The 16,279-nt window shown below is 39.9% G+C and overlaps 1 protein-coding gene and 1 pseudogene across 2 annotated transcripts in view; one reads left to right on the top strand and one right to left on the bottom strand.

Moving 5' to 3' along the window:
- CD2AP (CD2 associated protein) overlaps nucleotides 1-15,439 on the bottom strand; it is a 98,669-nt gene extending 83,230 nt beyond the window's left edge. The window contains exon 1 of the mRNA XM_081141592.1: nucleotides 15,140-15,439. Within this exon, the coding sequence (XP_080997718.1) occupies nucleotides 15,140-15,143 (4 nt within the window). The 5' untranslated portion in view covers nucleotides 15,144-15,439. The remainder of the gene's footprint in view (nucleotides 1-15,139) is intronic.
- LOC308558645 (small ribosomal subunit protein eS10 pseudogene) lies at nucleotides 4,768-7,858 on the top strand (annotated as a pseudogene). The gene is made up of 2 exons: nucleotides 4,768-4,782; nucleotides 7,291-7,858. The product of its transcript is annotated as a small ribosomal subunit protein eS10 pseudogene (transcript).
- Nucleotides 15,440-16,279: the final 840 nt, after the last annotated feature.

Here is a 16,279-nt window from a genome sequence, read left to right as displayed (position 1 = left end):
TTGATTTAAAGTGAAAGACGTGCTGCTCATCCTTTCACTTGAACACTTAGAGGCCACTGTATAGTTAATTGGCATAATCTCAATATTGTTGTAGCTCAGGAAAAAAGGAAGCCCAGGGGAAAAGAATAAAGACAGGGGACAGCTGGTCAGTGGAGAAGTCAGAACATACACATTTATCAAGCTGTCATCTTATATGGGTGTGGTTTAAAATGCCCCCCAAACCATTACAATAGTAATATCAGAAATCACTGATCACCATAAAAAATATAATTAAAAAGTTTGAAAGTTTGAAAAAATATAATTAAAAAGTTTGAGAGAATTACCAAAATGTGACCGACATAAAGAAATCGCACGGACGGTCAAGCCAGTGTGCCTCAGTGGCTAAGCATCCGATCCATAAACCAAGAGGTCCCCTGCTGGATTCCCAGTCAGGGCACATGCTCAGGTTGCAGGCTCAGTCCTCAGTAGGGGGCGTGCAGGAGGCAGCTGATCAATGACTCACTCATCATTGATGTTTCTATCTCCCTCTCTCCCTCTGCCTTCCTCTCTGAAATCAATACAGATATGTTAAAAAAAAAAAAAGTAGAGACAACAGACTTGCTCAACACAGGACTGCCACAAACCTTCAATTTATAGAAAAAAGTATCAAAGCACAAAAAAAGGGGGGGGATATTATCCAGAAAATGATGTATGCCTATAATAAAGTTCATGAAATCTAAATAGAATGCCATAAAAAAACAGAAAGTGTTTAGAAAGTTGTGTCTTCCAACATGTCATATTAATGGGGGGGGGGGAGGAAAACAACAAGAAAATTTTCCAAAAAAGGTAAAGCAAAGAGACATAAATAAAATATGAAAACAAAGACAAAACACAGATGACCAATCTAGACAATCCAATATCCAAAGAAAAATACAAAGTTACATTCCAAAATGTTAATAGACATTTGAAGGGATTTGAGATGTTTTTTATTATCTCTTTTTATTTCATCTTTAGTAAAAAATTAATCTTACCCAAAAGAGGTCTGGACCTTGCCTCATCTCCTGGGATGTGATCTCTAGGAACAGTGTTTTTGTAAATTTCGGGACCTTGGGGTTTCTGGGGTACCTTTGTTTACCTGAAAATTGCACCTGGAAATGTTCTAAAAATGTAACTATGTTGGGGGCTTTGGGTCATGCAATACCCATTCTACCTCTGGAAGGGCTAGAAACTAAAGATCAGTGACATGTGCAGTCAACTATATCTTCCCTAGTTGATCAGGTGAGCTTCTCTGATTGGTAATACTCTGCATATTGTCACACATCATTGCCAAGAGGTTATTAACACTGTCCATGATTCTGGGGGAGAAAACAACAGGAAGCTCCATGCCGGGAACCTTCCCGGACTCCATCCACCCCATGCTTTGCTTCCCTTGGCAGATTTCGATCTGTATCCTTTACTGTAATAAACTAGAGCCAAGAGTATGACACCTTTCAGTAAGTTCTGTGAGTCCTTCTACCAAGTTAACGAACATTAGGACAGTCTTGGGAATCCCCAAACTCTGCAGTTGGTGTCAGAAATGAGGGCAGTCTTGTAAATGGTAACCCATACCTTAGCACTTTTCTACAATAAATATATATAAATTGGGTAAAAATAAGTTTCTAAAAAAATTACTCACCAGACATTATGTAACTAAAAAGTTAAAACTAAATAAAATCTTATTTAATTCAAGAGTTTGCCATACAATTAAGTGCACGCCATCATTCCAAGAATCAGCATCCTCCACATTTTAAAAACTCAAAAAACGTACTCTTTCATTGAAAGCTGGTATGTTGGAAAGTAAATTAACAACACTCTACCATTTAAAACAATTGTGTTTGACTAAAGAAAGGGGTTTGCATTAAATGTCTGCTTAAAGTGAAGAAATAAATGTTGACTAAAAATTGGGGAGGAAGAGAACGTATACGTACTGATAAACACTGCGGTATTATCTATCACTAATGGCTCTTTCACCTGACCCACTTTTTTATCAAAGTAATCATTTAAAGTCTTTGAATGTGGATTACTAATCTTTCATTTCAAATGTGATTACCAATGAAAGAGAAAGTGAAATTTAAATTAATTACTTTAAGTACTTATCAGTTAATTCTAAGTGTGAAAACAGCAACCCAAATTGTGCACTGTTGGTGGGAATGTAAACTGGTAGAGCTACTATGGAAAACAGTATAGAGTTCCTCAAAAATTAAGTACAGAACTACCATATGATCGAACAAATCCACTTTGGGTATTTAGTCAAAGAAAAAAAAACTAACTCGAAAAGATATATGCACCCCCATATTCAGTGCAGCATTATTTACAATAGCCAAGATATGAAAACAACCTAAGTTTCCATTGTTGAATAAATAGATTTTTTTTAAAGTGATATATATACAACGGAATACTACTCAGCCATAAAAAAGGAAATCTTGCCATCTGCATTAACATGGATGGAACTTGAAGGCATTATGCTTAAGTGAAATAAGTGAGACAGAAAAAGACAAATACCCAAATATCATAAGATGTCCATTATATGTGAAATCTTAAAAAAGGAATTTTTTAAAAACCCACAAAAAACAAACTTATAGACAGAGCACAGTATGGTGGTTGCTGGGGGAGGAGGGAATGGATGAAGGTGGTCAAAGGGTACAAACTTCCAATTATAAAATAATTAAATAATATACAGCATCGTGACTATAGTTAATAATACTGTACTGCATATTTGAAAGTTGCTAAGAGAGTAAAACTTAAAAATTCTCATTAGAAGAAAAACATTTTTTAACTATGTACATGGGTAACAAATGTTAACTAGACTTACTGTGGTAATTTTTTTGCAACATATACAAATATTAAATCATGTTGCACAACTAAAATTAATGTTATATGATATATAACATAATAATATAAAAAAATTAAAATATGGGAAGATTAAAATAACAGCAGCAGTCTAAAAACCAGGAGTAAAAAGTATTCCAAGATCACCCTGGCAGGTGTGGCTCAGGTGGTTGGAGTATCGTCCCGTGCACCGAAGGGTTGCGGGTTCATTTCCCAGTCAGGGCACATACCTAGACTGCCGGTTCGATTCCCAGTTGGGGCACACACAGAAGGCAACCAGTTGATGTCTCTCTCTCTCTTTCTCATCAATAAATAAAAATTTATTTAAAAAAAAATACTTGAGAGTTTCAGCTCCAACATGTAAAAAGCTTGGCAGTTGTCACTCTCACTCTTACAAGAAAAAAGCTAAACAAACTGAAAATCAATGACTTTCCTTAGACCCATCAGAGAAATAAGGACACAGGGCAAACCACCACTTCAAAATATGGAGAGATAGGCATAGTCAGAAAGTCACATTTACTAGATCACCTCCAGTAGAAACCACTAGAGCCATAAACTGGGAGGAACATTATTATCAGTCTCCCAGAGCTGTCATAACAAACTGACACAATCTAGGTGACTTAAAATACCACACTGTTCTCTCACAGTTATAGGTTTGAAGGCCAGAGCACAAAATCAGGGTATTCAGCAGGGTTGGATCTTTCTGAAGACTTCATGGAAGAATTGCTCTACATCTCTATCTTGGCTTCTGTGAGCTTCCAGTAGAATCTCTGGAATTCCATGGCTTACCTAATTCCAACCTCTGCCTCCATCTGCACATGGCCTTCCCCTTATATATATCTCTGTCTCAGATCTCCCTCTTCTTATTTCTAAACCTAAGATGACATCATATTCAGATCTTTAGTTACATCTTCAAAGATTCTATTTTCCAATAATGTTGCACTCATATTTTACCAAGAATTCGGACTTGAATATTACCATTTTGGGGACAAAAAGTCAATCCACTACAAACACTTAAATAGTAATTTTAATGAATTCCTGGAGGCTGTGGGTGGAATATCATGAGAATGGGAAACTTCTGGGGACTGTATAGGAGGACCCCACACTTTTGTGGGTTTTACTTCCAGGAACCCCATCAGGTTCTCACAGTGAAGAGCCCAAAAAGATGTCTTTGTAGTTCTGGCAAGGGGGAAGGAAAAAGTAATCACTGTGAAATAACTAAGAACCAGAGCATTCTCCATAACAAAGACCTACCCTCCAAGGAAATGACCTTATCAGGGACTTATCCCACCTGTGGAATGGGCATTTCTCAGATTCCAGTCCCCTCTTACCATCCTGTCTCATGGGGGTTGGCGGAGGGGGCGGGGGGGACGGACAGTGAGGGGGGAACAAAGACTAAGAAAGACTTGCAGTGGTCACAGTCCCAGGACACAGATCCACTAAAAGTTTGCAATTTAATTATAAGATTATAGGATGCTTCCTCTCCTCTACACCTTACTATCACACCAAAGGAGCTCTAGCATGATAAGAGTTAATTACTGCTGAAAGAGTTGCACAATGCAGATACTGAGAAAGTTCTTAGGGAAACCAAAATGCAGCAAAAAAGACAAAAACAAAGACACTAAAGGAATCTGAAGCCTCTGGCACCTACAGCTAGAGCAAATATTAAACAAAGTACAACTCCTAGCCAGATTAATATAAAACCTTACATTAAAGACCTATCTACCTCAGCTCCTATTACCTAATACATCATGTCCAACTTTCAACAAAAAAAACTATACATCATGCTTTTAAGAGACAAGAAAAGACACAAAGACAAAGTAAGCATCAGAGCTGGACTCAAAATAACATATTTTGGAATCAGACAGGGAATTTAAAATAACTATGACTAATGTTATGAGTGATAATGGAAAAACCAATATGCGAGCACAGTGGGTAAGGTAAGCAGTTATGGAAACTCTAAGAAATAATCAAGAGGAAATACTAGAAATCAAAAACACTGTAACAGGAATAAAGGATGCCATTGCTAAGTTCAACAGCAGACTAGACACTGCCATGCACAGAATCAGTAAGTCTGAAGATAGGTCAATAGAAGTTTCCCAAACTGAAATGCACAGAGGAAAAAATAATTTAAAAAACAAACAAGCAACAAAAAACAAAATATCCAATAACTGTAAAGCAATTTCAAAAGATATAACATACCCGTAATTGGAATGCCGGAAAAGGAAAAAGGAGGACACTGAGCAGGCTAAATTGAAGTCTACACCTAATCATACCATATTCAAACTACAGGAAACCAAAGAGGGAGAAAGTCTTGAAAGAAGTCGCAAGATTAGAAACACCTTCCCTAGAGAAGGACAAGGGTAAGAATTCCATCCAGCTTCTTTCTCTTCAGACACACTCAAGCAAGAAGGGTGTGAAGTAAACTAAAGTATTGAAAGAAAAATAACTACAAACTTAAAATACTATATATCAAGCAAAATTATCCTTCGAAAGTGAAAGAGAAATATTTTTCTCAAACAAAAACAAGAATTCATAGCCCGCAGAACTGCTATGAAGGAAATGTTAACAGAAGTTGTTCAATGATCTTGCCCACCTTTTCATTTTGAGTGCTTCTGTCTTTGCTGATTGTTATATAAAGACCTAAAAAAAATTTACCAAGTTTATACCAAAGTATTTACTAACAAGATAAAATTATAATTATTTTTCTGAGAAAAAAATAATTAGTGTGGGATATGACTGATTAAAAAAGAAGTAGAAATGTCAGAATGTGGGAAAGAAATCATGTAACAGTCCTTCGGAACTTTTTTCAGATCATAGAGCTCACCAAAAAGCAAATAAAAGATATAGACCCTTTGGCCAGAAGAATTCCATCACAAAGGTCTGTTTAAAATTTTATGTTTAAAACTGACAGGCTTCTGAAATGTTTCCCCATGTCATTTCTGAGAACTTATCACATCCCCAATAATTATTTGTTTTCCTTTTGAGCTTTTGACCAACAGCATTCATTTATCTGTGAAATACGACTTGTAATCTTACTTATCTCTAAAGGTAAGCATTCTAAACTGAAAGAAGAGCTCTCTTATTAAAGCCAACTTATAGTTTCAAGTAACAATCCAAATGCCATTCAAAGGCTTCAAATTCTCTAAAACACCAGTAGGCCAAGTACCAAAAAACACATTTTATTTAGAAAACAGAATGAAATAAACTCCAGGCCTATTACATACAATCCACTAAACTGAACATATTTTTCCATTACAAAACATACTTGTTATTTAATTACAATCACTAATATCTAATACAGAATCAAATAAGGACAAAAATGATTTATCGAACCCTGAAATAGTACAATTCTTTATAATTCATAATTGCCTAATATTTTAAAAATATTTTCATATATACTTCTTAGATCACAACAAAGCTATAAGGTTTACATTCTAAAACTGCACTGTCCAGCTGGTAACCACCAGCTACAGATATTTACTGAGCACCTAAATTGTGGATAGTCCAAACTGAGATATTATATAAATATAAAATACACACCAGATTTCAAAACGAGGGAAAAAAGTGTAAACTACCTCATTAATAACTTTTTATATTGCATATATGTTGAAGTAATGTATTTCCCTTAACCTAACATATCCAATATATTAAAATTAATTTCACCGGTTCCTTTTTATTTTTTAACATAGCTACTAGCAAATTTATTGGTATGTGATTTATCAATTCAGTATGCTTCAGAGAACACAGGTATACCTGCTTCACAGCACCTACTGAAGATGGTATAACTTTACAGTTCAACCAACACTGTTCAAGTTATTTAAGACAAACTTTTTAAAGCAAATTGATTCTTAATATCTGAATTTATTTAACATGATAAATGGGAAACAGGGAAATCTCTCTCATCTATAAAACACATAATTTTTGCTTTATTTACTAGAAGCATGTAATATCAATGTAACATACATGGAATAGGCAATCAGCAGACCCACCTGACAAGATACTTAATCTCAATGACACAAATATCACTGATTCCAAAGGGACTTAGGAGCCACAATGAGTCAGAAAGAAAGGATTGAAGAGTTTCTTTCTAAAATGATAGTTAGACCTCATCCACCAACTTGAAACAGGAGCTCCAATTAGGCAACATTCTGATAATCTGGTTTAAGTGGACATACTTCAATATATTTAAATTTTGTATTAGTCATCAGACTGGCCCCCTCTCCCCAACTACTCCAAATTAAAGTATTATTGACTCATAGACTTAGTGAACACATAGCAGGCTCACAATTTTCTATTACTTATTAAGAGTGTTAACAAATTTTTTAAATAGAATAAAATAATTGATATGGTTTCTGGCATCAGTGAGTTCAGGGCAAGTAAGGTCATTACATATGAAATGAAGAGAATAACAAGAGAGTTTTTCTTTTGGCTTTAAACTAGGAGCTTCTAAATTATAAATTCAAATGGGTTTTGGCCCCTTCCTTTCCAGCTCTAGCCCCAGACACTGCAGCCATTGCAACGTTGATGCTCAAGAAGAACTGGATTGCCATTTATGAACTCCTTTTTAAGGAGGGAGTAATGGTGGCCAAGAAGGATGTTCACATGCCTAAACACTCCCAGCTTGCAGACAAGAATGTGCCTAATCTTCACGTCACGAAGGTCATGCAGTCTCTCAAATCACAAGGCCACATGAAGGAAGTTTGCCTGGAGACATTTCTATAGCTACCTTACCAATGAGGGCATCCAGTATCTCCTTGGTTACTTATCTCCACCTGCCTCCTGAGATCTTGCCTGCCACTTTGCCTGTAGCTGACCTGAGACTGGCAAGCCAAGGTCCAAAGGTCTGGAGGGCAAGGGACCTGCAAGACTCGAAGGAGGGGAAGCCAACAGAGACACATACAGACTACAGGCTAGTGCTGACAAGAAAGCCAAGGCCAGGGCTGGGTCAGCAACCAAATTCTAGTTTAGAGATGGATTTGGTCATAGATATGGTCAACCACCTCAGTAAAGGTAGAGGGATTAATTTGTGTTGAATATTTAAAAATTTAAAAAGATAAAGTAAAAACTTTAAAAATAAGTAAGTTCAATTGAGTTTTATAGAATATAAGGAATATAGGAAATTTTTGTGGCAAAGTTTTTACATTTCCATTTGACATTCATTCTGAAATTCTGAACTCTCAACAGATATATTTTCATTATTTAAGGTAATTTTCTTAAACTGCTTCATAAAGTGTTTGATAAGAATGGTCTGCCTGGCTGGCGAGGCTCAGTGGTTGAGCCTCAACCTACGATCCAGGAGATCACAGTTCAATTTCCAGTCAAGGCACATGCCCAGGTTTCTGGCTCAATCCCCAGTAGGGGGTGCCCAGGAGGCAGCCAATCAATGACTCTCTCATCATTGATGTTTCTCTCTCCCAGTCCCTTCCTCTCTCTGAAATCAATAAAGACATATTTTAAAAATAATAATAGTAATTGTCTAATTAGTAGGTAAGTAAAAATGAAATTTTCATCTTAAATAGCGCGTACACATGCACAAGTGCATGCACACAAACACATATACGCACTCCAAAACAGCAAGACAAAATACTGAAGGCATGCTTCACTCTAAAGACTCAGGGACAGGAGTAGAAAAAAATTTCTTGGCTACTGCCAAGTACTCACTATGTGACTGGTCAAACTAGAGAGAGATGAACAAATCTTATTTGCCTTCCAATGCAGGAATCTATATCCTGATCTTCCTTATGCTTCTCCTAGTACATCTTAAAGTATCTAACTTGGCTATAGTCTTTTAATGTACTACATATTTCCTCTCTTGTTTGGATTTCCAATGATTTACTTCTTAAGTTTTATTCCTATCACAACATGGTAGACCATCCCAGCACATTCATGACACTCATCAACAACTGGAGGGAAGGAGCGGCAGGAGCATTTATACCAGTTTCCAGGGGTTGTGAAAAGTTTAAAAATCCAGATGATTCTAATAACATGCCCAACCCCCAATATTTCTGTAAACTACTTGAGGCACTAAAACTTGTACTTGTCCTAATTCCCCTAATGTCTAGCATGGCATTAATTACACTACTCACAATAACCCAAATTCGTCTTGATTAATCTCTCATCTAATGCTCCTTTCCTTAACGATGTGATAGAGCCTCTCTCTCTTTTTAAAAATATATCTTTATTGATTTGAGAGAAAGGAAGGGAGAGGGAAAGAGAGATAGAAACATCAATGATGAGAGAGTTGTCATTGATCAGCTGCCTCCTGCACATCCCCAAATGGGGATCGAACCTGCAACCCAGGCATATGCCCTGACCAGGAATCAAACCGCGATCTCCTGGATCCTAGGTCAATGCTCAACCGCTGAACCACACCCGGCCAGGCGACAGAGCCTTTCTCCTAATGATGGTGGTAACTGTTCATTACTGTTACTATACTTAAAAGTATTTTTCTACTACAAACACCTAGTGATTAGATGCTACACAGTCGCTGTCTTGCAATTACCTTAACATTGAACCATCCATCAAGAACCTGAGCTGACACTAAAATAGACATTGGAATTTAGGATCCCATGTTAGTCATCTCTGTCTTACAAATTAGTTGAGAAACAGAATTGGATCATGATGGGAAGTTTAACAAAGTATAAAACTTTGAAAGATTATGAAATGCAAGTCTACTGAAGGCATTGGAAAGGATTGACAGCGTAAGTTTTAGGAAAGAATGAGTCCATAACACTGCCTTATCTGACACTGGTTCAACATTTTAGGCTAGATATCAATTTAGAATAATGAATTTTTTAAAAGGAGAGTTTCTTCTTAGAGTAAAAGCTCCTTTAAGTGCAAACAACTGGTAAGTATGTTTTCAGCTGAATGAAAACAATAAGACAGTAGAACACCCAGGCACCTGAGACCTTCAGAAACTAACAAACAAAATCCAAAACAAAACAAAAGTAATGTCAAATTTAGTTCACAGGAGGAAACATTTAGGAGCCCAGAGGAAAATGCCTACCTCACTTGGGCTAAAAGCCAAGATTATGACTGAAAAATGAAAGTATTGCATATAGCAAAGTCAGGTCGGAAAAGCCCTAGTAAGATTATGAAGGAGATTCTATCTGCTTAATGGTGGTAAAAAATGACTCTATGAACTAGTTTGAACATCTATCTAACATAAGCCTAAAATAAAGCTAGAGGGAATGAGGTATGGAAGTGTAAGGGAGGACAAGTACAGTCTACCAAAAAAACCCCAACAAGTACATTCTACCAAAAAAACCCCTTTCTAATAGGTGCTTAACACCACTTCAGTGAAATCAAGGACTTTCAAGTTTCTTGTGCCTTACTTGCCTGTTTATTGTTATGTTGGCAGTTAAAAATATTGTGTGCTTGTTTCTGAAATTCAAGGGTGTGCTGAAACTTAGTAATCTGCTTTGCCTTGGGTCTGAAAAGAGATGACTCAGGTGAAAGAGAGATAGCAGCAAACAAAAAGCAGACATTAAATACCTGGGACCAAATAAACAAAAGGGAGTGCTAAATTGTGACCAGGGAATATCCTCAAACATTTAGATAGATGATCTCATTTCATCCCACTTATCCAGGACCATTTATATCACATTTATAGATCCAACTACTGACTTAGACAACTAATGTGATCCAAGACAAAAAATATATAAGATCTACAGCTTAGGAGTCCAGCATCTTGTCAACTTCACTGCTTGGCTCATCTTAAATAATTCCAATAACCAAGCTTATCCTGGAAACAAATATCTACCTTGTATCTCTCATATGAAACCTGTATCCTGTCTGGTTTCGCTTCCCTGTGGCTAGCTCTTCAAGGCCTACTACCAAACCCCACTTCTTCCCTTTTCCCCCAAGATGCCAATCTGAACTGCTACCTAGAGCCTGCTACCAACCACCATTCCACTCCCACAACAAGCTGGCCTGCTCCATCTGTCTACACACTGCCTTTTGCTACACACATCCCTCATGCTGACAGGCTGACTGTGGGTATATATGGATGGACCTCCATCCAGATTTCCCAGGCCAGTTTTCTGGCCTCTCCCCCATCTAAAAAGATGTAAGTCCCACTTGAGGTCAATCTGCCTAGTAGCTGCATATCAAATTCTACAACTAAGCAAAGTCATAGCTCAATGATAAAGATTACCCAATTTAATGATTCATATCCAATCATATATTACGCTTTCTTTTCTGAACAGTAACACTTACACGTCTCTCATAACTTGCTTCACCAGTTTAGCTAGGAAGCAGATCTGTAGTTCTGTCCTATTTTCATCCAAATCAAGAATCATTACAGTTCTTTCCTTGCCTACCTTCAGGCCCTTGACAAAATACCATTTCTTCATTCATGAGAAAAATTAAACATTTATCACACTTAAAATACATTTAATAGAGAAAGATATTCTATGACTAAGGAGGAGAGAAAAAAATCACAAATTTGGATTATGTATCAAAAAAATCGAGATATTTTTGATTGGCAATATGGAATGAACCCAAAGCATTTCATGCTTTATAAGTCTTTATATTAAATACTTTAAAATTCAGATCTTAAGTTAATGTAATATCACTTTATTTTGCAAACTCCTCATTTGGAGAGATACATGGCAAACTTTAGGCTAGTTTCCATAGGAAAATATAAAATATTATAAATGTGAAGTTTTACCCTTAATGTGACTTTACGGAATTAAAACTATTCGAAGTTTGAAATACCTAGAAAAAATCTGATTCTGAGGACTTACTAATTAAGGAATACAACTAATCATTTCCTAATATTCCTTTTTCACGCTCTGGATTAAATGAAGTAAATCCTCTGATTGAAAGGTGAGCCAGTAGCAGGCAATTTTCATTTGCCACTACTTATCTATATGAATCAAGATTTTCTGCAAACAGTGCAACAAAGTAAAATAAAGCAATAAATTACTCTATTATATAAGTACATATATCATTTCTAAACCAACTGTCTATTTTTGTCCATTAAAACTACCTCATAATTTAAATGTGTTCACTTGTTATATATGTGACCTTATAAAAAATAATTTAAGCCAAAAACTTCATAACCTTATCTAAAATTAGGAGACTCAGTCCTTAAAATCCACTTAGCCCTGACCAGTGTGGTTCAGTTGGTTGGACTATGTTCCCTCAACCAAAAGGCTGCCGGTTGAATTCCTGGTCTGGGCACATGCCTGGGCTGCGGGCTGGATCCCCAGTAGGGGGTGTACAGGAGGCAGCCTATTGATGTTTCACTCTCACATGGATGTTTGTCTCTTTTTCTCCCTCTACCTTCCTCTCTCTAAAATCTTCTTTTTAAAAATTTCACTTACGTGGTCAACAATAAAGGTTTACATATAGTAATACTTTGTGCCATTTGCTTTCTGTCTTATTCCACTCCAAAATGCAGATCTGAACTTCTGGAATAAGAAATAAGTACTGTTTTCTATCTCTTTAAAGCTCTTCCCAAATTCCTTCACACACAATGCCTCAAATTTACGATACATTTATGACGTAGAAACTAAAAACTGGGCTTTAGTTTAACATAAAATACATAAGTCTATACTAATACTCGTCCTACTTAGTTTTTCCGAAACTACCAAACCTACTACCAATAATGGACTTTCTCACAGTATTTCCAATATTGAACATATCTTCCTACATTATTTTTGCAAGAATACAATATATAAATTCAATTTCTGCATTAGTACGAAACCATCTCAGTCCACTGGTCCTTTAAATACAATACACTGCTTCTAGTCAAGGTCAAAAACTGAGAACTGGTTTTTTCAAGTTGATGCAAAAATTAAGGAAATCATTTGAAAATAAAAATAAAAGTAACCGGCACTGGCCCTATTCTAAGCACTTTAGAAGTATTAGCTCCTTCAATCCTCGTAACAGCCTATGAGGTTAATATTTTTAATCCCATTTATAGATTAAGAAATTGAAGAACAGAGAGAGGGTAACAGTCACAACAGCTAGGAGACAGAAGAGCTGTGATTTGACCTTAAGCTATCCGGGTCCAGAGCCCATGGTCTCAACTCTAGCTGCACCACCTAAATGTAGGACCCATCACTTAATAGGTATCCAAACTATTTCAAAACAAAGAAATTAAAGATTTTTTCATTTTGTGACAAACCTGATAAAACACCATGTATATATTTTAAGCTGTCATCTTAAAGCATAAGAAATAAAGACTGCTGATAACAAAACCAAGCAAATGAGATTGCTATTATAAGAGGAAACTTCATTTAAATGATTCTGATAATTTTAATATGAATTAGTACGTGACCAATAAATTTAAAGTATACATTCAAATGGAAATGTCTGACAAATACCTTTCAAAAATTAGCTACAAATGCCCGAAAGTAACCAACCTTCGAAACACATTCTGGGTAGTCAAAGTGAGAGCATGCAACCAAAATAATCTGGCAACTCACCTACCCAGAACACAAAGGTGAAGTCACTAAGAAAAGGCCCCTGCACAATCAAAACAGATACTCCAATATCCAAGTATTGATACTCATTCACTTTTCTCAAGAGAGAATCTCATACAGTAGGTATGAGCATGCTTTCCACACGTGTAAAAAAATTAAGAGAACAGAGGTGGTGAAGACACTGATCTCAGTGACAAGCACACCCAACAGCAAAGCAGAAAAGTACGCCAGTCACCTCAAAATGCGAAAGAATCTGATCAACACTCCTACATACAATCAACAGATACTGAAGGTATCACCGTACCTGACATCTGAAATCAGGACCCTAAGTCAACAAGAAGTTTAATTATATTCTGCACCCTATTCCAGATAGAAAAGAATTACATATTTGATTTTAGTCTGATTTTCATTCGAAGAGACTAAAGTGGTTCTATAATTTGATGCTTAAAGGAGTAAAGCCCTCAATTACCCAGTAAGCTCAACCAATCAATGAGAAAGGCATTCCATGTGGAAGTTCCAAATACCAAAGGTTTTACTGCTTCTGAGGTTAAGAGCGCTTCGTGTACAAAAGTCACCTGAAAGTTAAGAGGGAGGCTGGGGAACCCAAAAGTAAGAAAGCCTAAGAAAACACAGAAGAGCAGGGCGAGTGTCTATCCACACTGTGCTTAAAGCATTCCCCACAGAACAAATGTGTGGGCAGAAGGTGCCACATCAGCAGTATTCTGCGTATGTCCTGCTTCTAAAAATTATGTGTCAGTTTCATAAATCATTCATTTCGGTGAACAGCGTGTCAGTACAAAGCAGTACCAGCCGTCCTCCACAGCAACAAGCCAGAGCACCCTCTTGACTCTAGGAAACCAAAATCAAGATTACCCTGACAGAACACGCTTACGCCTTATGGTGACACAAACTTAGGCTTTCAGGTGGCGCACTTTGATTTTATTTATTTATTTTTTAAAGCAGCTCTTTTAAAAACTGCTTTTGATTTTTGAAGGATTGAGGGAGGGAGCTAGCGCCGAGCCCGACGCGGCACTTTATCACCACGAGCATTGTTACACGGCTCAACAAAAACTCCCTTTCCCACCAGGCTGCACCACAGACTGCTCTCCCCAGATCCAAACACAACTTTAAAGCACACCGTAAATAACACATAAGGCCTCGCATTCTTCCCTCCTCTAGCAAGGAAGTCTAACTCCAAACAGGAAACTGCTTCTCAAAGGGCTCACCACCGAAATCCTACGAAACCCCAACCCAATCCTCAGGGATTTAACATTTAAATGCCAACAGACTCGCCTAGGTAGAAAGGGAGTAAATAAATACTGAAGCCTCCCCAGTCCTTGGGGCATCCCTTACAAGTTCTTAGCAGCGGGGAAAACTGCCTTTTCTAACCAAAAAAAAAAAAAAATTGTTTAAAAGCCAATCTCTACAAAGCCTCGCAGAAGAGAAAGAAGTGGGAAGTGCTACTTGGTGAAGTTTTTCGATCACCCTCTCCCGGGGGGGGGGGGGGGGGGGGGGGGCAGGGGAGAGCGCAGCCCGGGGCTGAGCGGCGCGGGGCGGTGGGCGAGCAGAGGCGGCGGGGCGCCCCATCCCCCACCCCACCCCCTCACCTTTCCCGGGAGCAGGAAACCCGCGGGGAGGGGAGCGCGGGAGGAAGCGCCGCGAGCCCTCCGACGAATTTCCCCGCGGGGCGAGCAAGGTGGAAGGCAGGGCGCGGAGGGGCGGAGGGGAGGGTTCGAGGTTGCGGCGCAGGGGCTCACCCCCGCCCCGTCCCTTCCCCGCGGAGACCGAGCGGGACACCGCCTTCCCGAATGAGGAGGGTCGGCCGGCCGCTGGGAAGCGCCCCCCGAGTCTCTTACCCATGCTGGGGGCCCCCTCGGGGAGAAGCCCGGCGCCGCTGCTCCTCCTCCAGCTGCTCGCGCCGCCGCTCTGGCGGCAGGAGGCGGGCCCTGCGCCCCGCTCTTGCCCCTCCTGAGCTCAGGCGGGGCGAGGAGGTGCCTCCATCAGCCCGCGGCGCTCCTCGGACAGTCCCGCCGGCGCGGCCCGTGAGGAAGAGGCGGCGGCTGCTACGGACGCCGGGCCTCCGCCGGAGCTGCGGCGGCTGGAGCGCCCTCCCCCGCGCGCCCGCCCGCCGGCCCAGACAGTGGCTTTCCCACACTGGGTGGCTCCCGCGAGGGGGTGGGACCTGCCGGTTCGTCTAGGCCGCTGGCTCCAACCCGAAGCGCCCGTCGAGCCTGGGGCCCGCCCCTCGCCTCGCCGACAATGCCCGCCGTTCCAGAACTCGACGCCAAACACTGAGGTGGAGACCCGGGGAGAGGCCGGGAAGGTGTCGGGAGCGGGGCCCTGGAGGAGGCAAATCTCGCGAGAATCCCTCGCTCCCCCAGTCCCTCCCGCCGCGCCGCGTGCGGGCTCACCACCCGGCCCCCCGGGCGGCTGCCAGGTGCGGTGACGTCACGGCCGGGGGTCGCGCGCCGCGGGCGCCCAGGTGCGGCGGGCGGCGGGCGGAGGAAGTGCGGTTAGTGCTGCGCTGGGAGGGAGCGGCTGGGAGGGAGGTTCTGCACGGTTGGTGGCTCGGATGACTACAAAGAGTTTTTGCTGATAGGCACCGTGAGCCCGCGTTGCCCCGCTTTCCGAGGCGGCAGGCTCGGGGGCACCTAAAAGAACAGCGGCGGCGAGGTCGAGGGGACCCGCTGGCTTTCCACCTCCGGGGGCGCAGCTGCTACCGGGACTCCGCTCTTTGCCTTGCAAAGTTCCTTACGCATCAGGAGCATTTCTTCGTCGGAAAAAAACCCAAAGCACGAAATAACTTCTATTTTACAGGAATACATGATTGGCTTCCTTTAGGACGATTTTTAAATCCCTGTTCTCTTTTAGAAGTATAATTTGTCACGTGAGGCGGGGAGGAGGGTATTCATGATTTGAAATATTGCCAGGCATTTTTTTCTGTCCTCCGCCTGAAGAAGGGCAAAGGATTCTTGTAATCAAACAGCCTTTATGAA

This window comes from Miniopterus schreibersii (genome assembly GCF_964146895.1).
Source record: "Miniopterus schreibersii genome assembly, chromosome: 6".
Taxonomy (NCBI): Eukaryota; Metazoa; Chordata; class Mammalia; order Chiroptera; family Miniopteridae; genus Miniopterus; species Miniopterus schreibersii.
This window is presented reverse-complemented; position numbering and strand designations above follow the sequence as displayed.